The 27037-nt window shown below is 50.0% G+C and overlaps 1 protein-coding gene across 3 annotated transcripts in view; it reads left to right on the top strand.

The window, feature by feature from the left end:
- RUSC1 (RUN and SH3 domain containing 1) overlaps window positions 1-27037 on the top strand; it is a 36449-nt gene continuing 9412 nt past the window's right edge. Inside the window, exons 1-5 of one of the 3 annotated variants that reach the window (XM_082242772.1) lie at window positions 1-155; window positions 4079-5851; window positions 8574-8882; window positions 10647-10709; window positions 15614-15690. In XM_082242772.1, the coding sequence (XP_082098898.1) occupies window positions 4279-5851; window positions 8574-8882; window positions 10647-10709; window positions 15614-15690 (2022 nt within the window). In that variant the 5' untranslated portion in view covers window positions 1-155; window positions 4079-4278. The remainder of the gene's footprint in view (window positions 156-4078; window positions 5852-8573; window positions 8883-10646; window positions 10710-15613; window positions 15691-27037) is intronic. The other 2 variants (XM_082242773.1, XM_082242774.1) reach the window with 2 other exon arrangements.

The following is a 27037-nucleotide window of genomic DNA, read 5'->3' as shown; positions in this document are numbered from 1 at the left end:
CTCTCCATCCCGGGAATTCTCATCTGTCAGCTGATAGCGGATCCCCTCCCCCCCCCCATCTGATATGCTGATGTCAGGCTGGTCCTCCCCTCCTTTGCCTGGATGCAGACTCTCCACCCTCACACTGGAGGCTGCGGTACCCGCTGGATGTTAAGGTGATGGGGGGGTTGCATGTGCTTGCGGGGGAGGTGGATAGATGGGTTGGGGGTGACAGGATATATGGATGGCCCAATGGGGTCCCCCAAATTTTGCAGAGACACAGAATTACTCCCCCCCCTCCCCCTCCCCCCTTCCCGATAGAGAAGAGCTGCATCAAAATCACCATCATCACAATGTCTTTAGTATGATACAATGTACAGAGATACAACATATGTGACCGAGGCTTCCATCCCGAATCATCATCCATCCATCCCAAGCCTACATCATCATCATCCATCCTGTATATATATATATATGAGACTTGTTTACATACTGGGTGTCATATGTCACGTATGTTCCTCTAAATGTAGATGTCATGAGAAGGTGTCAGGTATGTTCCCCCCATGTAGATGTCATGAGAAGGTGTCAGGTATGTTCTCCCTGTGTAGATGTCATGTGTAGGTTTGCATGTATCATGTGTGATGTAGATGTGGGCGGGGTATGTATACGGTGGTGTGATGTTCTATATGTGACCGGTGTTGTGGTTGCTATATGTGTGGGGGTGGTGACATCACAGGTTCTATGTACACCAATAGAATGAAGGAGAGAAAACAGAACACAGATAATGAGGTGAGGTAGGTGAATGAATCTGAATAAGATGGGTGAGATGGATCATTGGATCTGGGGAAGGGCAAAGTAAGGTATATTTAAAGAGGGTCTCAACCAAATCCTTTCAGGGTGGGTCACTGGATCTGGGGAAGGGGGTAGGTTGGGTCACTGTGCTGAGAAAGGGGGTAGGTTGGGTCACTGTGCTAAGGAAGGGGGTAGGTTGGGTCACTGGATCTGGGGAAGGGGGTAGGTTGGGTCACTGGATCTGGGGAAGGATGGTTAGGTTGGGTCACTGGATCTAGGGAAGGGGGTAGGTTGGGTCACTGGATCTGGGGAAGGGTGATTAGGTTGGGTTACTGGATCTGGGGAAGGGGGTAGGTTGGGTCACTGTGCTAAGGAAGGGGGTAGGTTGAGTCACTGTGCTAAGGAAGGGGGTAGGTTGGGTCACTGGATCTGGGGAAGGGGGTAGGTTGGGTCACTGGATCTGGGGAAGGGTGATTAGGTTGGGTTACTGGATCTGGGGAAGGGGGTAGGTTGGGTCACTGTGCTTGTGAAGGGGGTAGGTCCTGTCACTGTGCTGAGGAAGGGGGTAGGTTAAGTCACTGGATCTGGGGAAGGGTGATTAGGTTGGGTCACTGGATCTGGGGAAGGGGGTAGGTCGGGTCACTGTGCTCGTGAAGGGGGTAAGTCGGGTCACTGTACTGGGGAAGGGGGAAGGTTGGGTCACTGTGCTGGGGAAGGGGGTAGGTTGGGCCACTGGATCTGGGGAAGGGGGTAGGTTGGTTCACTGGATCTGGGGAAGGGGGTAGGATGGGTCACTGTGCTGAGGAAGAGGGTAGACTGGGTCACTGTGCTGAGGAAGGGAGTAGGTTGGGTCACTGTGCTGAGGAAGGGAGTAGGTTGGGTCACTGGATCTGGGGAAGGGGGTAGGTTGGTTCACTGTATCTGGGGAAGGGGGTAGGTTGGGTCACTGTATCTGGGGAAGGGGGTAGGTTGGGTCACTGTGCTGAGGAAGGGGGTAGACGGGGTAACTGTGCTGAGGAAGGGAGTAGGTTGGGTCACTGGATCTGAGGAAGGATGGTTAGGGTGGGTCACTGGATCTGGGAAGGGGGTAGGTTGGGTCACTGGATCTGGGGAAGGGGGTAGGTTGGGTCACTGGATCTGGGGAAGGGGGTAGGTCGGGTCACTGTGCTGAGGAAGGGGGTAGACTGCGTCACTGTGCTGAGGAAGGGAGTAGGTTGGGTCACTGGATCTGGGGAAGGATGGTTAGGTTGGGTCACTGTATCTGGGGAAGGGGGTAGGTTGGGTCACTGTGCTGAGGAAGGGGGTAGACTGGGTCACTGTGCTGGGAAAGGGGGTAGGTTGGGTCACTGGATCTGGGGAAGGGGGTAGGTTGGGTCACTGGATCTGGGGAAGGGGGTAGGGTGGGTCACTGTGCTGAGGAAGGGGGTAGACTGGGTCACTGTGCTGGGAAAGGGGGTAGGTTGGGTCACTGTGCTGGGGAAGGGGGTAGGTTGGGTCACTGGATCTGGGGAAGGGGGTAGGTTGGGTCACTGTGCTGGGGAAGGGGGTAGGTTGGGTTACTTTGCAGGTGAAGGGGGTAGTATAGGTTACTGAATCTGGGGAAGGGGGTAGGTTGGGTCACTGTGCTGGGAAAGGGGGTAGGTTGGGTCACTGGATCTGGGGAAGGGGGTAGGTTGGGTCACTGGATCTGGGGAAGGGGGTAGGGTGGGTCACTGTGCTGAGGAAGGGGGTAGACTGGGTCACTGTGCTGGGAAAGGGGGTAGGTTGGGTCACTGTGCTGGGGAAGGGGGTAGGTTGGGTCACTGGATCTGGGGAAGGGGGTAGGTTGGGTCACTGTGCTGGGGAAGGGGGTAGGTTGGGTTACTTTGCAGGTGAAGGGGGTAGTATAGGTTACTGAATCTGGGGAAGGGGGTAGGGTGGGTCACTGTGCTGAGGAAGGGGGTAGACTGGGTCACTGTGCTGGGAAAGGGGTAGGTTGGGTCACCGTGCTGGGGAAGGGGGTAGGTTGGGTCACTGGATCTGGGGAAGGGGGTAGGTTGGGTTACTTTGCAGGTGAAGGGGGTAGTATAGGTTACTGAATCTGGGGAAGGGGGTAGGTGGAGTCACTGGATCTGGGGAAGGGGGTAGGTTGGGTCACTGGATCCAAGGAAAGCGGATCCAGTGCCATGAAAAGGGGGTGAAATGGGCACTGTACTGGGAAAGTGGTCTGTTTTTCAGGGACACAATATCTGCAGGTTACTAAGGTGACGTTTTTCCTTTAATTATATTCCATCTAGGGGAAGGCAAAGAGGGGGTCAGGTTGAGGAGAGTAGAGGGGAAGCTTGGCCAGGGGACATAGGCTCACCTAGGAGAAGGTTTCTGGGATGAGGGAGAGGAAGCTTGGTGGGAGGGCATGGACCACTAAGGAGAAGGTTTCTGGGATGAGGAAGAGGAAGTTCAGCCAGGGGACATGGGCTCAGGAGAAGGTTTATAGGATGGAGTAGAGGCAGCTCAGCTGTGGGACATGGGCTCAGGAGAAGGTTTATAGGATGGAGTAGAGGCAGCTCAGCTGTGGGACATGGGCTCACCAAGGAGAAGGTTTCTGGGACGGGGAAGAGGAAGTTCAGCCAGGGGACATGGGCTCTCTGGGATGGGGAAGAGGAAGTTCAGCCAGGGGACATGGGCTCTCTGGGATGGGGAAGAGGCAGCCTGGTGGAGGGACACGGGTCATCAAGGAGGTTTATAGGACAGGTTAGAGGCAGCCATGTGTGATCCAGGGATGAAGAGACTGGCAGCAGATGAAATAACGGTATCTAGGCTCAGAGAATCCCTGGATATTAATAAACTGAATTATTCATGAGGGGAGAGGAAATTACGTACAATCTGCTGAAATAAAACCATGCAGGAGACGTCTCCAATAATCTGTAGACAATTATTCCTACACATGACCCCCGGGGTGTAAGGTTTGAGGTAACTGGATCGGAAAACATCCTACAGAAGGAGAATGGGGGAAAATACCAGGCAGGAACCATAGAAGCGAGGACAGGAAACATGTCCGGGACTCATCACCATCTGTTGATGTTCTTCTTGTAATGTTCCCTCTGCAGCCCCCACCTCTGTCCCGCTCTGTATGCCACCATATTTGGAGATGCCATTTGGTCTTTGTGTTTCATTCGGTTGTCTTGTCCTCCAGCAGCAGTTTGTAGTTTGTCTCCTCATGTCTTCTCGCCGTTACCCCATGATGTGCTCTGTGTTTGTAGGTCTTGGTGATGAGACGGGATAAATAACCTCTGTTGGACCTGCCCGCTTCTTGTCTTCTCTTCTGCAGGTTGTCCCAGTTTGCTGACCAGTCCCTCATTGAAAAGAAGGAAGTGGCTTGTTATGGGACAGCTCCTCCAATGAAGGACTCTTGTATCCACTGGAAGAGGCTTTGGCCACTTTCTCCATCATGACGAAGATCATTGGTGACTAGCTCTGAGCTCAGCCAACGTTTCCATTGAGTGAGAGCCTTCAGGGACCAATCACAAGATGCTGACCTCTAGAAAAGCCCTCATTAGCAACCTGAACTATGTCCACCTGCAGCATGTGTCCCTTGGGGTTCACCTGAGCATGCGATCTGAGGTGATGGAAGACCCAATGGGTCAGAACACAAGCCTGAAAGATGTTCCTGCTCATCAACACCAATATAAAGACACTTCGGATACGCTACTGGTGGACGCAAATTCCAATGACCCATCTGTGCCATGCCAGTGCTGTGACCAGCATTCCAGCCATGCGGAGACCATTAAGTACAGCTCTAATGAGAATCTGGAGACAATTATGTGTGAGAATTATCTGTCTCCAGACGATCTTCCTCTTAGTCCCCTATCTCCATCATCTCCCTCCACAGATAGCAGCAGCTCTTCCGATTTCACGTTGGACGATTCACCGGTGTCGATGTACTACAAGGAATATGCTCAGGATGACCTGGAGACACCAGACCAACAACCAGATATCATTCCTCTGGATGTGGAGAGAGGGAGCCCATCTCCGTCTTCCCTGGATGACTCCATCGATTCTTCACAGCAAATCACTGAGCGAAGGGTTGACGTGCCTGAGAACACCATCAACAACAACATGGTTCCGGATGACGTCCCATTCATCGACTGGAGCTCAGACTCCGTCGTAGACAGTAATTCTAATTCCCTTATAGAGGCTCAGCACCCCGATCCGCCACCATCTTTGTGTTCTACCTCCATGGATGTGGATGAAGTTGTGGATCCAAAACCCCAACCAGATGTTGAAAAAGAGGACGTTGCCAATGCGAACCAAACTGATGTTCACAGATGGCCTTTGGATGGAGATCTTCTCCCGAGCTTCTGCGTGCCAGACGAGCCTTCAACGCAAACCCCCAAAAAGACTATCACCTCCTTCCACGAACTGGCTCAAAGAAGGCGGAAGAGTGGGGGCCTTCTACAGCCAAAGAAGGATAAAAGTGATTGGCTGATCGTTTTTTCTCCCGATGTTGAGCAGCCGCCTGTCAACGAACTCACAGCCTCGGCTTTCTACCATGGGCTGGTAATGCCACAAGCTCAGCCATTGCCAGAAGGAAAAGAGGTCACCACCTTCCGGGAACTGAGATATCGCAATTCCGTCAACAAGCAAATCAGTCAACATGTAAAAGCCCCCATCGCCTTGGTCAAGGGGCCTCAGGACTCCTGGACCATGGATTATGCGGATGCCCATCTAATAATGGAGGTACCAAACAGTTCCTATGACATTGATAAAAAGAACCACCACGACCGCACAAGAGAGAGTGATAGGAGGGAACAAGGGCGACAGGAGGGCAACAACGGGCTGGCCAGAGAAGCTCAGAAAGTCGATAGGAAGCTACCAGAGCTGGACACACCAGAAGCCCCACATAGACTATGGGCACAAAATGATCACCCAGCTGGCATGCTGGTAGACTCTCTGTCCACCATGACCATGAGGATAGGGAAGCACTGCTCACCCGTATCATTTAATAACATCTACAGCAGAAAAGAGGAGGTCCTCACGAAGGAGAAGGCAGGGGTGCAGCGACGAGGAATGGCAGATGGCGGTGACCGCAGAGGCCGAGAAGGTAAGGCCATTGTGAATGGTATGGGGGGAGGGGGAATTCTAGGAGAGACTTGAATGTGCAATGGTGGTCAATTGGTAAAAACACTCAGCCATGAAATACACAAATACACCCAACAATTGTGTCCTTCCCACACCGCCTGGAGGTGGCGATAGTCAATCGAAAGACTCTGCCTGGAGGTGGCAATAGTCAATCAAAAGACTCCGCCTGGAGGTGGCGATAGCCAATCGAAAGACTTTACCTGGAGATGATAATAGCCAATCTAGGACTCTGCCTGGAGGTGGCGATAGCCAATCCAAAGACTTCGCCTGGAGATGGCAATAGCCAATTGAAAGACTCCGCCTGGAGGTGGCAACAGCCAATCCAAAGACTTCGCCTAGATATGGCGATAGCCAATTCAAAGACTCCACCTTAAGATGGCGATAGCACATCCAAAGACCGCGACTGGGGGTAGCGACAGCCAAACCAAAGACCCCGCCTGGAGATGACGATAGCCAATCCAAAGACTCCAATTGGAGATGGCCAATTCAAAGATTCTACCTGGAGATGGTGACAGCCAATCCAAAGACTACGCCTGGAGGTGGCGATAGCCAATCCAAATACTCCACCTTAGGATGGCGATAGCCAATCCAAAGACCCCGCCTGGAGGTGACGATAGCCAATCCAAAGACCCCGCCTGGAGATGGCAATTGTCAATCCAAAGACTCTACCTGGTGATGGCCAATCCATAGACTCCGTCTGAAATTGGTGATAGCCAATCCATAGATTCCGCCTGAATTGGCGATGGCCAATCCATAGACTCTGCCTGGAATTGGCGATGGCCAATCCATAGACTCCGCCTGGAATTGGCGATGGCCAATCCATAGATTCCGCCTGGTGGTGGCGATAGCCAATCCATGAACTCCGCCTGGATACCAGCACCAGAATCATACTGGGCTTCCAGACCTATAACATCACCGGATGTCACCGCCAAGAACATATCTCACCAACAAGATGTGACATCATGCGATCCACTCTCCGAGTCCAATGGCCTTCTACAGAAGATGGAAAATGAAGCATCAGACCAATCAGAATAGATTTTCACTCTGTGTTTCCTACGGAGATGTGGTGGAACTGCATGTAACGGAACCGCAACCCTCACTGTGCTTGTGGACTTCCGTCAGTATACGGCTTCCTCCCAGTCATGGATATCAGATTTTCCAGCTGCCCCCCCATACAAAGCTAGCCGACAACTTAGCTTGTACTGGAATCTTCTCCTTTATTGAACAGTCACACAGTTTATATACAGCATGGACCTCCCCCTCCTGATCAGATTACCACACACAGGTCAGGGGTTGCCTGATTACATTATCATATGCAGATTAAATTGTATACAGAAATAGAATTACCCTGAACTAATTATCTAGCCATCGGGACAGAAACAATATGTGAGTTCATTAACAATTAACAATGGGACAGACAGACTTACCAGAATCCACATCACACCTCAACACACAGACAATAGGGAGAGCCTGTCTCTGACATTGAAGTACAATACACATTATCATAAGTGTAAACACAGAACCCATTTGAAGCAATCCAAACCATTAAGTATCTGTCTTTCACTCCCAGTGACGGTGAGTACCGTCACATCGCAGCAAGATGGAGGCACAAGGTACAAAATGGAGGTTGGGCTGTAAGACCAGAGAGAAGGGTGCCAGGTCAGCATGGTGGTGGTTGTTTGGAGGTGACCAATGACAAGATAAAGGCTGGCGGAAGTCGACCAATTATAAGATGGAGGCTGTCCACAGATGTGTTTACAAGATGGAGGCTGTCCTGGAGGTGACTAGTTATGAGATGGAGGCTGTCTACAGAAGACCATTTGCCAGATGGAGGCACTCCGGTTGGAAATATAGATGGAGGCTCCCTTGGCAAAATAAAGGTTTTCTGGTTTTAAAGGCTTTGGACTGACACAAGATGGAGGCTCTCCGGAGGCTGAGATTAGAGGACAGAAGGTGGAGGATCTCCAAAGGCTGAGGTTAGAGGACAGAAGGTGGAGGCTCTCTGGAGGTTAGATGTAGAGGACAGAGGGCGGAGGCTCTCCAGAAGCTGAGGTTAGAGGACAGAAGGTGGAGGCTCTCTGGAGGCTGAGGTTAGAGAATGGAAGGTAGAGGCTCTCTCCGGAGCTTAGATGTAGAGGACAGAGGGCGGAGGCTCTCCAGAAGCTGAGGTTAGAGGACAGAAGGTGGAGGCTCTCTGGAGGCTGAGGTTAGAGAATGGAAGGTAGAGGCTCTCTCCGGAGCTTAGATGTAGAGGACAGAAGGTGGAGGCTCTCCGGAGGCTGAGGTTAGTGGACAGAAGGTGGAGGCTCTCCTGAGACTGAGGGTAGAGGAAGGAAGGTGGAGGCTGTATAGAGGAGAGTTGGTGTCCTCCATGTCTGGATGGCGATGGCGGTCACATGGCTGAGTGTTTCCACCAAGATGGAGGACTGTACAGGCAGAAGCCACAATAATGAATCTGATTGGGGGAAGTGCAGTGACCACGCCCCCTGTGGGTGGAGCAGCGTGTACGGACTATTATGGGGAATAATGTATCTAATGATCATTTTCATGGTATCTTCTCATCCCCACCCCTCCCCCGCACTTCCTTGGCCTCTCTGTATGTATGCCCCTCCCCCCATGGCATGACTCCACCCTCTGTCACCCTGTGTGCCTGGCGCTGACCCCCCGGACACATTTACCTCCAGTGATTGGCACTCCACCACCTTCTAGGCTCCTCCTCCGGCTCTCTACTAATCTGTCTCCGCCCCCTGCTCTATTACCACATGGCTCCGCCCTGGAGGCTCCCCGTTGCTTTGCCCCGCCCCTGCAGACCTGGTATTCCAGACTTCCTTCCCGCCTGTCCCCTATAGGGGCCTCTTCTCCCCCCCAGCGAGCAATTCTCCCCCTACTGGACACCCCAGATGTGGCCATCCTGCTGTCCCCGCTCTTCCCAAGGATCCGGAGACGAGAGACGGGGCCACCGAGGGCCCCCACCGCCGACTCACCGGACACAGGTTATACCAATCAGAGAAATCTCATCACCCCCACCTGAGAGGCCTCAACCCCTCCCCCACCCCTCCCTCCATCACCTCACTGCCCCTCCCCCACCCTAACTCCTCCCTCCATCACCTCACTGCCCCTCCCCCACCCTAACTCCTCCCTCCATCACCTCACTGCCCTAACTCCTCCCTCCATCACCTCACTGCCCCTCCCCACTGCCCTAACTCCTCCCTCCATCACCTCACTGCCCCTCCCCCACTGCCCTAACTCCTCCCTCCATCACCTCACTGCCCCTCCCCCACTGCCCTAACTCCTCCCTCCATCACCTCACTGCCCTTCCCCACTGCCCTAACTCCTCCCTCCATCACCTCACTGCCCCTCCCCCACTGCCCTAACTCCTCCCCCATTACCTCACTGCCTCTCCCCCACCCTAACTCCTCCCTCCATCATCTCACTGCCCTAACTCCTCCCTCCATCACCTCACTGCCCCTCCCCCACTGCCCTAACTCCTCCCTCCATCACCTCACTGCCCCTCCCCCCACTGCCTCAACTCCTCCCTTCATCACCTGATTTCCCCTCCCCCTTCCTTCCCACCACCCTAACTCCTCCCCCATCACCTCAGTGCCCTTCCCCCACCCCACTGCTCCCCCATTCCGATGAGGAGGCTCTGTGATTGGAGGGCGGAGTCAGCTGTGTGAAGGGGGAGGGGAGACCCAGAGAATTGGGCACCCCAATATATGTCCGGGGGCGGGGCTCCCCGGTGAGGTATTATGGGATGTGTGCAGTCTCTGAGGTGATGAAGGGGTTAAAGGAGAGGTGACACCCCCGAGGGGCGGGGCTTTCAACCACTCACTTCACCGTACGGCGAGGACGTGGGCGGAGCTCAATGCCGGAAGTGAGAGACGCGGAGGCTCCGCCCACTCCTTGCGAAGGGGAAGACGGAAGGGAAGTGACGTCACACAGAAATCACGTGATTGGAGAGCCAATCAGAGGCCGGAGGGAAAGAAGCGAGAATAATATATAGAGGGTGAGTGAGACCCCCGGGACCCCGCCCCCAACACGTGACCCACCCTTCCCCTCTACATACCTCCCCTCCCCCACATACCTCCCCTCCCCCTCTAAATACCTCCCCTCCCCCACATACCTCCCCTTCCCCTCTACATACCTCCCCTCCCCCACATACCTCCCCTCCCCCTCTAAATACCTCTATATATCACCCCTCCCCCACCCCCTCTAATCACCCCTCCCCCACCCCCTCTACATACCTCCCCTCCCCCATACCTCTATATATCACCCTCCCACCAGGAGGGGTCTGGGATGGGGAGGAGTCCTGGATGGATAAAGGAGGAGTCTGTATAGAAAGGAGGAGGAGTCTGGGATGGGTCTGGATGGATAAAGGAGGAGTCTGTATAGAAAGGAGGAGGAGTCTGGGATGGTGGCGGATGGATAAAGGAGGAGTCTGTATAGAAAGGAGGAGGAGTCTGGGATGGTGGCGGATGGATAAAGGAGGAGTCTGTATAGAAAGGAGGAGGAGTCTGGGATGGGTCTGGATGGATAAAGGAGGAGTCTGTATAGAAAGGAGGAGGAGTCTGGGATGGTGGCGGATGGATAAAGGAGGAGTCTGTATAGAAAGGAGGAGGAGTCCGGGATGGTGGCGGATGGATAAAGGAGGAGTCTGTATAGAAAGGAGGAGGAGTCTGGGATGGTGGCGGATGGATAAAGGGGGTCTCTATTGTAAATATAACATGGCCCCCTCCTCTCTTCTCTCCTTCCTGCAGGTGGCGTGGGCGAGCCGCTGATGGCGGATGGGGGCGGAGACTTCCTACAGCGTGACAAGAAAAGTAAATTGACGTCCTGACAGAATTTCTCTTTCAATCTTTCTTTGGGAAATGCCACATTAAAAGGGGGGGGGTGTCAATCAATGTCCCAATAAAAGGGGGGGGGGTCAATCACTGTCCCAATAAAAGGGGGGGGGGTCAATCAATGTCCCAATAAAAGGGGGGGGGGTCAATCACTGTCCCAATAAAAGGGGGGGGGGTCAATCAATGTCCCAATAAAAGGGGGGGGTCAATCACTGTCCCATTAAAAGGGGGGGGTCAATCAAGCTCCCAATAAAAGGGGGGTCAATCAATGTCGGGGGGGGGGGGTTAATCAAGCTCCCATTAAAAGTCAAGCAGTAAACACGAGGAGGAGTCGACCGCTGTAGTGTAGAACTGGCCAATCAGCACTGTACACCTGGCAGAGGGGCGGAGCAGGAGCAGGATCCGCCCACCCACCTCCTGGTCAGGTGATGACTATAATGGTTCCATAGAACAGGTATATAGACGTTGGGGGAGGATGGATGAAGAGATTGGCCACACCCACGGGATTGTTGTTTTCAGCCGGCAGTCTGAGCGTCTAATTAGCTCCTGGATCGCTTTCCGAAGCAGTGGGAGGGGTCACCCTTCCCCCCCCCCCCTCCTACTTCTGCCACGCGCCAGTGTTTTTGGTGCTCACTGTTTTCACCGCTGCACCTGGGAAATGATCCAACTGTCCATAGAGGTCCCCAGAGACCAGATTAGAAGAAAAAAGGGGAGAAGCGCTGAAAGTGCAGACAAAGTATGGAACAACTCACTAGACGTGATTGTCACTCCAACGATCTTCTAGCCATCCTCTGGGGGGCGTCATCCATTCCTGAACGCCGTCCGTAGCTGAATCACTGATAGTGGGAGGAAAGGAAGCCGGCACGGTGAGCGGTCAGATGTATGCGATCAGCGGCTACGGTGTACGGATGGTTACTGGAGGCACCCCCGTCACCAGGGATGGTACAATCTGTCAGCTGGGTACGGCATGCCCGACGCGTTTCTGAGCATGCGCGGGGTCAACAAACGCGGCGCGCTCTTTCTTCAGGTGCTCCATGCGGGAGGCAGCCGGCTTCCTTTCCTCCCACTATCAGTGATTCAGCTACGGACGGCGTTCGGGAATGGATGACGCCCCCCAGAGGATGGCTAGAAGATCGTTGGAGTGACATTCACGTCTAGCGAGTTGTTCCATACTTTGCCTTGTCTGTGCAGAATCTCCTCTTGGTCCTTGGAAGAGCTGCTCAGTGTAAATTGACTTTTCCTTTCAGGACTATTTACCCCCTCAGGGTATATTTTTGATCCCATATTGAACAACATTATATTTTCATTAATTGCCAAGTTTGTTGTTTTTTCTCCCTCCCCCCCCCCCCCCCCCCCCCGTTATTTTGGTTCAACCATACACACTTCATATGTTGGTGGTCTTTTAGCGCTCTGGTAGTATTGTTTTTTTCCCAGAGACCAGATTGTCTCTGATCACCTCTATGATCTAGGAGGACCAGAGCAACGTCATGACATCACTTCCGGTCTCGGGGGGAAGTAAAGAATTTTTTTTTAATAGCAAAAAAATTCAATTTTTTGTTTTGATTTTTTGCTTTTAAAGGTAGAAAAAACATTTTGTAAAGCGTCGCTGATGAAGATTTTTCAGTGCTGTGGTTTGGCGCCATTCCACCAATGTGCGCAGTGGTAAAGTGTGACGTGTTGGGTATCGATTTACTCGGCGTGACATCTTTTATATTTTACCAAAAATTTGGGGTATAAATTGTGTTTTTTTAATTCAATAAAGTTTATTTTTTCCCAAAAAGTGCACAAATACCGTGTGCCACTGATTGGCACTGATGAGGTGCCACTGATGGGCAGTGATAAGGGGGCAGTGATGAGGTGCCACTGATGGGCAGTGATGAGGTGCCACTGATTGGCACTGATGAGGTGGCACTGATGGGCAGTGATGAGGTGCCACTGATGGGCACTGATGAGGTGCCACTGATTGGCACTGATGAGGTGCCACTGATGGGCACTGATGAGGTGCCACTGGTTGGCACTGATGAGGTGGCACTGATGGGCATTGATGAGGAGGCACTGATTGGCAGCACTGACGAGGTGCCACTGATGGGCAGTGATGAGGTGGCAGTGATGAGGTGCCAGTGATGAGGTGCCACTGATGGGCAGTGATGAGGAGGCACTGATGGGCACTGTTGGAGCTGCACTGATGATCAGTGTAGATGTCCCCTGACACACTTTCCAATTACCGGCTCTCGTCCTGTGACAATGTAGAAAGGAATGCCGATAACCGGCAGATGTGTTTACATTGTGATCAGCTGTGATTGGCCCTTTACTCCGATCTGTGATGAGCTGTGATTGGCCCTTTACCCCCATCTGTGATCAGCTGTGATTGGCCCTTTACCCCCATCTGTGATGAGCTGTGATTGGCCCTTTACCCCCATCTATGATCAGCTGTGATTGGCCCTTTACCCCGATCTGTGATCAGCTGTGATTGGCCCTTTACCCCCATCTGTGATCAGCTGTTATTGGCCCTTTACCACGATCTGTGATCAGCTGTGATTATCCCTTTACCCCGATCTGTGATCAGCTGTTATTGGCCCTTTACCCCGATCTGTGATCAGCTGTTATTGGCCCTTTACCCCCATCTGTGATGAGCTGTGATTGACCCTTTACCCCCATCTATGATCAGCAGTGATTGGCCCTTTACCCCCATCTATGATCAGCAGTGATTGGCCCTTTACCCCCATCTATGATCAGCAGTGATTGGCCCTTTACCCCCATCTATGATCAGCTGTTATTGGCCCTTTACCCCGATCTGTGATCAGCTGTTATTGGCCCTTTACCCCCATCTGTGATGAGCTGTGATTGGCCCTTTACCCCCATCTATGATCAGCAGTGATTGGCCCTTTACCCCCATCTATGATCAGCAGTGATTGGCCCTTTACCCCCATCTATGATCAGCTGTTATTGGCCCTTTACCCCCATCTATGATCAGCTGTAATTGGCCCTTTACCCCGATCTGTGATCAGCTGTTATTGGCCCTTTACCCCGATCTGTGATCAGCTGTTATTGGCCCTTTACCCCCATCTATGATCAGCTGTAATTGGCCCTTTACCCCGATCTGTGATCAGCTGTGATTGGCCCTTTACCCCCATCTATGATCAGCTGTGATTGGCCCTTTACCCCCATCTGTGATCAGCTGTGATTGGCCCTTTACCCCCGTCTGTGATCAGCTGTGATTGGCCCTTTACCCCCATCTGTGATGAGCTGTGATTGGCCCTTTATCCCCATCTGTGATCAGCTGTGATTGGCCCTTTACCCCCATCTGTGATCAGCTGTGATTGGCCCTTTACCCCCATCTGTGATCAGCTGTGATTGGCCCTTTACCCCGATCTGTGATCAGCTGTCCCTGAAGAACACAGTGATCACAGAGCGTGCCGGATGATCGCCACAGTAGGCACACCGGTGGGGGTGGGGGGGGGGAGGTGGGCGTGGTTATGGAAGGATGTCAATAGACGCCCTCCCAGAACTGGACGACCACGCTGTAACTATCATTTGGTTATAGCGCAATCGGCAAGTGGTTAAGGAATGAACCCATATCCAGAATTCGACCGACCACCACATATGGAGAGCAGAGCCCACCTGACCACAACCCCCGAAATAGGAGGGGGACGCACCCGGGAACATTTAAGAAAGGCGTTTGGGTACTAAGTACCATCTCACAGATACCTTGTACCCCGCCTCAATCAGGGCAACATTGATAATACCCTCGTGTATGGGTGCGGTCCTCCGCCATAGGGGTCTCCCCCAAGCTGTTTGATGAGAGGGGAACAAAGGATTTGTAGAACATGGAGATGCCCCACGGTGAAGAGTCTCCTGTATACATCGGGGTCACAGTGCGAGGTCGGGGCTTTTCCTCTGTAGACTGCATAAAAAGTGGATTTGTTGTAAATGGAAATCCTCAGAGGGGGGCATCTCCAAATCCTGTACAAAATACAAGGGGGGGGGGGGCACACCTCTATAGTCAACAAAATGTCCTACACAGGAGAGCCCCTTGTTTATCCACCGGCTAACATGGATAGGTGACATACCTGGCGGGAAATGAGGGTTTATGAAAAGGGGTGCCACCAGGAGTGTTGGGGAGCGGAGAGGCCCCCGTCTACCGGTGGATTCCCACAGACCAACAGAATGGGCAATTGTGGGGCACATAATGGCCTTTCCATATTTTGAGGGAAGCCAGAGCACCAAGTCTATAGGCAGAGGGGAACAAGGTTGGGTCTCTATGGACACCCAGTTCGACCTATAGTGGGGGAATTGTGCTGCCAAGTAATAATTCCAAAAATCCTGGACCCCCAGGCCACCGAGATCCTTGGAGGCGTACATTGTAGAGCTGGCCAACCTGCTGCCCGGTGCCCCAAATAAAGCTGAAAATGTTTGGAGCTGCCTGAGTGCTATGGAGTGGTACGGAGATAGACAAAGTTCTACACTAATCCATCATGTTAGGCAAAACCATCATCTTCACGGGTGCAATTTTCCCCACCCGAGACAGGGTCATATCCTCCAGCATAGACCACGCCCTCCAATCCTCCAGCGCAGACCACGCCTTCCAATCCTCCAGCACAGACCACACCCTCCAATCCTCCAGCACAGACCACACCCTCCAATCCTCCAGCACAGACCACGCCCTTCTATCCTCCAGCACAGACCACGCCCTTCTATCCTCCAGCACAGACCATATCTGATGACAGGTTCACTTTAACTACCCCAGTCTAATAATACAGAGCTGGGGGCGCCAAGGACTTCCTGAGCAGCTCTCATTTAGGGTCCCGGGTCTTGAATAGGATTGTCCACTGTTGCTTCTCTAATTGTCCTGATTACATGTCTCTACCCCTCCCCCCCACCAGGTCTCCTCATCGCCATTGGGTCATCAGTGGACAGAATAATCTCCCATTTTAATGGCAGCCGGAACCAAGTGCAGAAGGTGAGCAAGGAGGATGGTAAAGGAGGAGAGGGTGATGAACAATGGGGTGACAATGGGGTGACTCTATGGACAGGAGGATGGATGAGGATACAAATATATATCAGTATGTAGACTAGACAGGACCCCCAGCAACACGGGGACCCTCTAGAGATGAGAACATGATGGAAGGAGAGGGGGTTATAGATATGGAGGTATTGGAAGGACACCATGGAATGATGAGATGATGGAAGGAGAGGGGGTTATAGATAGGGAGGTATTGGAAGGACACCATGGAATGATGAGATGATGGAAGGAGAGAGAGTTATAGATAGGGAGGTATTGGAAGGACACCATGGAATGATGAGAGATGATGGAAGGAGAGGGGGTTATAGATAGGGAGGTATTGGAAGGACAGCATGGAATGATGGGAGATGATGGAAGGAGAGGGGGTTATAGATATGGAGGTATTGGAAGGACACCATGGAATGATGGGATGATGGAAGGAGAGAGGGTTATAGATATGGAGGTATTGGAAGGACACCATGGAATGATGAGATGATGGAAGGAGAGAGGGTTATAGATAGGGAGGTATTGGAAGGACACCATGGAATGATGAGATGATGGAAGGAGAGAGGGTTATAGATAGGGAGGTATTGGAAGGACACCATGGAATGATGGGATGATGGAAGGAGAGGGGGTTATAGATGAGGAGGTATTGGAAGGACACCATGGAATGATGAGATGATGGAAGGAGAGGGGGTTATAGATGAGGAGGTATTGGAAGGACACCATGGAATGATGGGATGATGGAAGGAGAGGGGGTTATAGATAGGGAGGTATTGGAAGGACAGCATGGAATGATGGGAGATGATGGAAGGAGAGGGGGTTATAGATGAGGAGGTATTGGAAGGACACCATGGAATGATGGGATGATGGAAGGAGAGGGGGTTATAGATAGGGAGGTATTGGAAGGACACCATGGAATGATGGGATGATGGAAGGAGAGGGGGTTATAGATAGGGAGGTATTGGAAGGACACCATGGAATGATGGGATGATGGAAGGAGAGGGGGTTATAGATGAGGAGGTATTGGAAGGACACCATGGAATGAAGGGATGATGGAAGGAGAGGGGGTTATAGATGAGGAGGTATTGGAAGGACACCATGGAATGATGGGATGATGGAAGGAGAAGGGGTTATAGATAGGGAGGTATTGGAAGGACACCATGGAATGATGAGATGATGGAAGGAGAGAGAGTTATAGATAGGGAGGTATTGGAAGGACACCATGGAATGATGAGAGATGATGGAAGGAGAGGGGGTTATAGATATGGAGGTATTGGAAGGACACCATGGAATGATGGGATGATGGAAGGAGAGAGGGTTATAGATATGGAGGTATTGGAAGGACACCATGGAATGATGAGATGATGGAAGGAGAGAGGGTTATAGATAGGGAGGTATTGGAAGGACACCATGAAATGATGAGATGATGGAAGGAGAGAGGGTTATAGATAGGGAGGTATTGGAAGGACACCATGGAATGATGGGATGATGGAAGGAGAGGGGGTTATAGATAGGGAGGTATTGGAAGGACACCATGGAATGATGGGAGATGATGGAAGGAGAAGGGGTTATAGATGAGGAGGTATTGGAAGGACACCATGGAATGATGGGAGATGATGGAAGGAGAAGGGGTTATAGATGAGGAGGTATTGGAAGGACACCATGGAATGATGAGAGATGATGGAAGGAGAGGGGGTTATAGATGAGGAGGTATTGGAAGGACACCATGGAATGATGGGAGATGATGGAAGGAGAAGGGGTTATAGATGAAGAGGTGTGGGATGGACACCATGGAATGATGGGAGATGATGGAAGGAGAGAGGGTTATAGATAGGGAGGTATTGGAAGGACAGCATGGAATGATGAGATGATGGAAGGAGAGAGGGTTATAGATATGGAGGTATTGGAAGGACAGCATGGAATGATGAGAGATGATGGAAGGAGAGGGGGTTATAGATAGGGAGGTATTGGAAGGACACCATGGAATGATGGGATGATGGAAGGAGAGGGGGTTATAGATAGGGAGGTATTGGAAGGACACCATGGAATGATGGGATGATGGAAGGAGAGGGGGTTATAGATGAGGAGGTATTGGAAGGACACCATGGAATGAAGGGATGATGGAAGGAGAGGGGGTTATAGATGAGGAGGTATTGGAAGGACACCATGGAATGATGGGATGATGGAAGGAGAAGGGGTTATAGATAGGGAGGTATTGGAAGGACACCATGGAATGATGAGATGATGGAAGGAGAGAGAGTTATAGATAGGGAGGTATTGGAAGGACACCATGGAATGATGAGAGATGATGGAAGGAGAGGGGGTTATAGATATGGAGGTATTGGAAGGACACCATGGAATGATGGGATGATGGAAGGAGAGAGGGTTATAGATATGGAGGTATTGGAAGGACACCATGGAATGATGAGATGATGGAAGGAGAGAGGGTTATAGATAGGGAGGTATTGGAAGGACACCATGAAATGATGAGATGATGGAAGGAGAGAGGGTTATAGATAGGGAGGTATTGGAAGGACACCATGGAATGATGGGATGATGGAAGGAGAGGGGGTTATAGATAGGGAGGTATTGGAAGGACACCATGGAATGATGGGAGATGATGGAAGGAGAAGGGGTTATAGATGAGGAGGTATTGGAAGGACACCATGGAATGATGAGAGATGATGGAAGGAGAGGGGGTTATAGATGAGGAGGTATTGGAAGGACACCATGGAATGATGGGAGATGATGGAAGGAGAAGGGGTTATAGATGAAGAGGTGTGGGATGGACACCATGGAATGATGGGAGATGATGGAAGGAGAGAGGGTTATAGATAGGGAGGTATTGGAAGGACAGCATGGAATGATGAGAGATGATGGAAGGAGAGAGGGTTATAGATGAGGAGGTATTGGAAGGACACCATGGAATGATGGGATGATGGAAGGAGAAGGGGTTATAGATGAGGAGGTATTGGAAGGACACCATGGAATGATGGGATGATGGAAGGAGAAGGGGTTATAGATGAGGAGGTATTGGAAGGACACCATGGAATGATGGGATGATGGAAGGAGAGAGAGTTATAGATAGGGAGGTATTGGAAATACACCATGGAATGATGGGAGATGATGGAAGGAGAAGGGGTTATAGATGAAGAGGTGTGGGATGGACACCATGGAATGATGGGAGATGATGAAGGGAATGATGGGACATGATGAAGGGAGAGGGGGTTATAGATATGGAAGTATTAGAAGGACACCATGGAATGATGGGAGATGATGAAGGGTATGATGGGAGATGATGAAGGCTATGATGGGAGGTGATGAAGGGTATGATGGGAGATGATGAAGGCTGTGATGGGAGATGATGAAGGGTATGATGGGAGATGATGAAGGGTATGATGGGAGATGATGAAGGCTATGATGGGAGATGATGAAGGGTATGATGGGAGATGGTGAAGGGTATGATGGGAGGTGATGAAGGGTATGATGGGAGGTGATGAAGGGTATGATGGGAGATGATGAAGGGTATGATGGGAGATGATGAAGGGTATGATGGGAGATGATGAAGGGTATGATGGGAGGTGATGAAGGGTATGATGGGAGATGATGAAGGGTATGATGGGAGATGATGAAGGGTATGATGGGAGATGATGAAGGGTATGATGGGAGATGTTGAAGGGTATGATGGGAGATGATGAAGGGTATGATGGGAGATGATGAAGGGTATGATGGGAGATGATGAAGGCTATGATGGGAGATGATGAAGGGTATGATGGGAGATGATGAAGGGTATGATGGGAGATGATGAAGGCTATGATGGGAGATGATGAAGGGTATGATGGGAGATGATGAAGGGTATGATGGGAGATAATGAAGGGTATGATGGGAGATGATGAAGGGTATGATGGGAGATGATGAAGGCTATGATGGGAGATGATGAAGGGTATGATGGGAGATGATGAAGGGTATGATGGGAGATGATGAAGGCTATGATGGGAGATGGTGAAGGGTATGATGGGACATGATGAAGGCTATGATGAAGGGTATGATGGGAGATGATGAAGGGTATGATGGGAGATGATGAAGGGTATGATGGGAGATAATGAAGGGTGTGATGGGAGATGATGAAGGGTATGATGGGAGATGATGAAGGGTATGATGGGAGATGATGAAGGGTATGATGGGAGATGATGAAGGCTATGATTGGAGATGGTGAAGGGTATGATGGGACATGATGAAGGCTATGATGAAGGGTATGATGGGAGATGATGAAGGGTATGATGGGAGATGATGAAGGGTATGATGGGAGATGATGAAGGGTGTGATGGGAGATGATGAAGGTTATGATGGGAGATGAAGGGTATGATGGGAGATGATGAAGGGTATGATGGGAGATGATGAAGGGTATGATGGGAGATGGTGAAGGGTATGATGGGAGATGATGAAGGGTATGATGTGAGATGGTGAAGGGTATGATGGGAGATGGTGAAGGGTATGATGGGAGATGATGAAGGCTATGATGGGAGATGATGAAGGCTATGATGGGAGGTGATGAAGGGTATGATGGGAGATGATGAAGGCTGTGATGGGAGATGATGAAGGGTATGATGGGAGATGATGAAGGGTATGATGGGAGATGATGAAGGGTATGATGGGAGATGATGAAGGGTATGATGGGAGATGATGAAGGGTATGATGGGAGGTGATGAAGGGTATGATGGGAGATGATGAAGGGTATGATGGGAGATGATGAAGGGTATGATGAGAGATGGTGAAGGGTATGATGGGACATGATGAAGGCTATGATGAAGGGTATGATGGGACATGATGAAGGCTATGATGAAGGGTATGATGGGAGATGATGAAGGGTATGATGGGAGATGATGAAGGGTATGATGGGAGATGATGAAGGGTATGATGGGAGATGATGAAGGGTATGATGGGAGATGATGAAGGGTATGATGGGAGATGATGAAGGGTATGATGGGAGGTGATGAAGGGTATGATGGGAGATGATGAAGGGTATGATGGGAGATGATGAAGGGTATGATGGGAGATGATGAAGGGTATGATGGGAGATGATGAAGGGTATGATGGGAGATGGTGAAGGGTATGATGGGAGATGATGAAGGCTATGATGGGAGATGATGAAGGGTATGATGGGAGATGATGAAGGGTATGATGGGAGATGATGAAGGGTATGATGGGAGATGATGAAGGGTATGATGGGAGATGATGAAGGGTATGATGGGAGATGATGAAGGGTATGATGGGAGATGATGAAGGCTATGATGGGAGGTGATGAAGGGTATGATGGGAGATGATGAAGGGTATGATGGGAGATGATGAAGGGTATGATGGGAGATGGTGAAGGGTATGATGGGACATGATGAAGGCTATGATGAAGGGTATGATAGGACATGATGAAGGCTATGATGAAGGGTATGATGGGACATGATGAAGGGTATGATGGGAGATGATGAAGGGTATGATGGGAGATGATGAAGGGTATGATGGGAGATGATGAAGGGTATGATGGGAGATGATGAAGGGTATGATGGGAGGTGATGAAGGGTATGATGGGAGATGATGAAGGGTATGATGGGAGATGATGAAGGGTATGATGGGAGATGATGAAGGGTATGATGGGAGATGGTGAAGGGTATGATGGGAGATGATGAAGGCTATGATGGGAGATGATGAAGGGTATGATGGGAGATGATGAAGGGTATGATGGGAGATGATGAAGGGTATGATGGGAGATGATGAAGGGTATGATGGGAGATGATGAAGGGTATGATGGGAGGTGATGAAGGGTATGATGGGAGATGATGAAGGGTATGATGGGAGATGATGAAGGGTATGATGGGAGATGATGAAGGGTATGATGGGAGATGGTGAAGGGTATGATGGGAGATGATGAAGGGTATGATGGGAGATGATGAAGGGTATGATGGGAGATGATGAAGGCTATGATGGGAGATGATGAAGGGTATGATGGGAGATGATGAAGGGTATGATGGGAGATGATGAAGGCTATGATGGGAGATGATGAAGGGTATGATGGGAGATAATGAAGGGTATGATGGGAGATGATGAAGGGTATGATGGGAGATGATGAAGGGTATGATGGGAGATGATGAAGGGTATGATGGGAGATGATGAAGGGTATGATGGGAGATGGTGAAGGGTATGATGGGACATGATGAAGGGTATGATGGGACATGATGAAGGGTATGATGGGAGATGATGAAGGGTATGATGGGAGATGGTGAAGGGTATGATGGGAGATGGTGAAGGGTATGATGGGAGATGATGAAGGCTATGATGGGAGATGGTGAAGGGTATGATGGGACATGATGAAGGCTATGATGAAGGGTATGATGGGACATGATGAAGGCTATGATGAAGGGTATGATGGGAGATGATGAAGGGTATGATGGGAGATGATGAAGGGTATGATGGGAGATGGTGAAGGGTATGATGGGAGATGATGAAGGCTATGATGGGAGATGGTGAAGGGTATGATGGGAGATGATGAAGGGTATGATGGGAGATGATGAAGGGTATGATGGGAGATGATGAAGGCTATGATGGGAGATGATGAAGGGTATGATGGGAGATGATGAAGGGTATGATGGGAGATGATGAAGGCTATGATGGGAGATGGTGAAGGGTATGATGGGACATGATGAAGGCTATGATGAAGGGTATGATGGGACATGATGAAGGCTATGATGAAGGGTATGATGGGAGATGATGAAGGGTATGATGGGAGATGATGAAGGGTATGATGGGAGATGATGAAGGGTATGATGGGAGATGGTGAAGGGTATGATGGGAGATGATGAAGGGTATGATGTGAGATGGTGAAGGGTATGATGGGAGATGGTGAAGGGTATGATGGGAGATGATGAAGGCTATGATGGGAGATGATGAAGGGTATGATGGGAGATGATGAAGGCTATGATGGGAGATGGTGAAGGGTATGATGGGAGATGATGAAGGGTATGATGGGAGATGATGAAGGGTATGATGGGAGATGGTGAAGGCTATGATGAAGGGTATGATGGGAGATGATGAAGGGTATGATGGGAGATGGTGAAGGGTATGATGGGAGATGGTGAAGGCTATGATGAAGGGTATGATGGGAGATGATGAAGGGTATGATGGGAGATGATGAAGGGTATGATGGGAGATGATGAAGGGTATGATGGGAGATGGTGAAGGCTATGATGAAGGGTATGATGGGAGATGATGAAGGGTATGATGGGAGATGATGAAGGCTATGATGGGAGGTGATGAAGGGTATGATGGGAGATGATGAAGGGTATGATGGGAGATGATGAAGGGTATGATGGGAGATGATGAAGGCTATGATGGGAGGTGATGAAGGGTATGATGGGAGATGATGAAGGGTATGATGGGAGATGATGAAGGCTATGATGGGAGGTGATGAAGGGTATGATGGGAGATGATGAAGGGTATGATGGGACATGATGAAGGGTATGATGAAGGGTATGATGGGAGATGATGAAGGGTATGATGGGAGATGATGAAGGGTATGATGGGAGATGGTGAAGGCTATGATGAAGGGTATGATGGGAGATGATGAAGGGTATGATGGGAGATGGTGAAGGCTATGATGGGAGATGATGAAGGGTATGATGGGAGATGATGAAGGGTATGATGGGAGATGATGAAGGCTATGATGGGAGGTGATGAAGGGTATGATGGGAGATGATGAAGGGTATGATGGGACATGATGAAGGGTATGATGAAGGGTATGATGGGAGATGATGAAGGGTATGATGGGAGATGATGAAGGGTATGATGGGAGATGGTGAAGGGTATGATGGGACATGATGAAGGGTATGATGGGACATGATGAAGGCTATGATGAAGGGTATGATGGGAGATGATGAAGGGTATGATGGGACATGATGAAGGCTATGATGAAGGGTATGATGGGAGATGATGAAGGGTATGATGGGAGATGATGAAGGGTATGATGGGAGATGATGAAGGGTATGATGGGACATGATGAAGGCTATGATGGGAGATGATGAAGGCTATGATGAAGGGTATGATGGGAGATGATGAAGGGTATGATGGTAGATGATGAAGGGTATGATGGGAGATGATGAAGGGTATGATGGGAGATGGTGAAGGGTATGATGGTAGATGATGAAGGGTATGATGGGAGATGATGAAGGGTATGATGGGAGATGATGAAGGGTATGATGGGAGGTGATGAAGGGTATGATGGGAGATGATGAAGGGTATGATGGGAGATGATGAAGGCTATGATGGGAGGTGATGAAGGGTATGATGGGAGATGATGAAGGGTATGATGGGAGATGATGAAGGGTATGATGGGAGATGGTGAAGGGTATGATGGGACATGATGAAGGCTATGATGAAGGGTATGATGGGACATGATGAAGGCTATGATGAAGGGTATGATGGGACATGATGAAGGGTATGATGGGAGATGATGAAGGGTATGATGGGAGATGATGAAGGGTATGATGGGAGATGATGAAGGGTATGATGGGAGATGATGAAGGGTATGATGGGAGATGATGAAGGGTATGATGGGAGGTGATGAAGGGTATGATGGGAGATGATGAAGGGTATGATGGGAGATGATGAAGGGTATGATGGGAGATGATGAAGGGTATGATGGGAGATGGTGAAGGGTATGATGGGAGATGATGAAGGCTATGATGGGAGATGATGAAGGGTATGATGGGAGATGATGAAGGGTATGATGGGAGATGATGAAGGGTATGATGGGAGATGATGAAGGGTATGATGGGAGGTGATGAAGGGTATGATGGGAGATGATGAAGGGTATGATGGGAGATGATGAAGGGTATGATGGGAGATGATGAAGGGTATGATGGGAGATGGTGAAGGGTATGATGGGAGATGATGAAGGGTATGATGGGAGATGATGAAGGGTATGATGGGAGATGATGAAGGCTATGATGGGAGATGATGAAGGGTATGATGGGAGATGATGAAGGGTATGATGGGAGATGATGAAGGCTATGATGGGAGATGATGAAGGGTATGATGGGAGATAATGAAGGGTATGATGGGAGATGATGAAGGGTATGATGGGAGATGATGAAGGGTATGATGGGAGATGATGAAGGGTATGATGGGAGATGATGAAGGCTATGATGGGAGATGGTGAAGGGTATGATGGGACATGATGAAGGCTATGATGAAGGGTATGATGGGAGATGATGAAGGGTATGATGGGAGATGATGAAGGGTATGATGGGAGATAATGAAGGGTGTGATGGGAGATGATGAAGGGTATGATGGGAGATGATGAAGGGTATGATGGGAGATGATGAAGGGTATGATGGGAGATGATGAAGGCTATGATGGGAGATGGTGAAGGGTATGATGGGACATGATGAAGGCTATGATGAAGGGTATGATGGGAGATGATGAAGGGTATGATGGGAGATGATGAAGGGTATGATGGGAGATGATGAAGGGTGTGATGGGAGATGATGAAGGGTATGATGGGAGATGATGAAGGGTATGATGGGAGATGATGAAAGGTATGATGGGAGGTGATGAAGGGTATGATGGGAGATGATGAAGGGTATGATGGGAGATGATGAAGGGTATGATGGGAGATGATGAAGGGTATGATGGGAGATGGTGAAGGGTATGATGGGACATGATGAAGGGTATGATGGGAGATGATGAAGGGTATGATGGGAGATGGTGAAGGGTATGATGGGAGATGGTGAAGGGTATGATGGGAGATGATGAAGGCTATGATGGGAGATGGTGAAGGGTATGATGGGACATGATGAAGGCTATGATGAAGGGTATGATGGGACATGATGAAGGCTATGATGAAGGGTATGATGGGAGATGATGAAGGGTATGATGGGAGATGATGAAGGGTATGATGGGAGATGGTGAAGGGTATGATGGGAGATGATGAAGGCTATGATGGGAGATGGTGAAGGGTATGATGGGAGATGATGAAGGGTATGATGGGAGATGATGAAGGGTATGATGGGAGATGATGAAGGCTATGATGGGAGATGATGAAGGGTATGATGGGAGATGATGAAGGGTATGATGGGAGATGATGAAGGCTATGATGGGAGATGGTGAAGGGTATGATGGGACATGATGAAGGCTATGATGAAGGGTATGATGGGACATGATGAAGGCTATGATGAAGGGTATGATGGGAGATGATGAAGGGTATGATGGGAGATGATGAAGGGTATGATGGGAGATGATGAAGGGTATGATGGGAGATGGTGAAGGGTATGATGGGAGATGATGAAGGGTATGATGTGAGATGGTGAAGGGTATGATGGGAGATGGTGAAGGGTATGATGGGAGATGATGAAGGCTATGATGGGAGATGATGAAGGGTATGATGGGAGATGATGAAGGCTATGATGGGAGATGGTGAAGGGTATGATGGGAGATGATGAAGGGTATGATGGGAGATGATGAAGGGTATGATGGGAGATGGTGAAGGCTATGATGAAGGGTATGATGGGAGATGATGAAGGGTATGATGGGAGATGGTGAAGGGTATGATGGGAGATGGTGAAGGCTATGATGAAGGGTATGATGGGAGATGATGAAGGGTATGATGGGAGATGATGAAGGGTATGATGGGAGATGATGAAGGGTATGATGGGAGATGGTGAAGGCTATGATGAAGGGTATGATGGGAGATGATGAAGGGTATGATGGGAGATGGTGAAGGCTATGATGGGAGATGATGAAGGGTATGATGGGAGATGATGAAGGGTATGATGGGAGATGATGAAGGGTATGATGGGAGATGATGAAGGCTATGATGGGAGGTGATGAAGGGTATGATGGGAGATGATGAAGGGTATGATGGGAGATGATGAAGGCTATGATGGGAGGTGATGAAGGGTATGATGGGAGATGATGAAGGGTATGATGGGACATGATGAAGGGTATGATGAAGGGTATGATGGGAGATGATGAAGGGTATGATGGGAGATGATGAAGGGTATGATGGGAGATGGTGAAGGCTATGATGAAGGGTATGATGGGAGATGATGAAGGGTATGATGGGAGATGGTGAAGGCTATGATGGGAGATGATGAAGGGTATGATGGGAGATGATGAAGGGTATGATGGGAGATGATGAAGGCTATGATGGGAGGTGATGAAGGGTATGATGGGAGATGATGAAGGGTATGATGGGACATGATGAAGGGTATGATGAAGGGTATGATGGGAGATGATGAAGGGTATGATGGGAGAT

Source organism: Pelophylax lessonae, assembly GCF_965119305.1.
Source record: "Pelophylax lessonae genome assembly, chromosome: 13".
Classification (NCBI taxonomy): Eukaryota; Metazoa; Chordata; class Amphibia; order Anura; family Ranidae; genus Pelophylax; species Pelophylax lessonae.
Note: the sequence above shows the minus strand (reverse complement) of the source record. Positions and strands in the feature narration are given on the sequence as shown.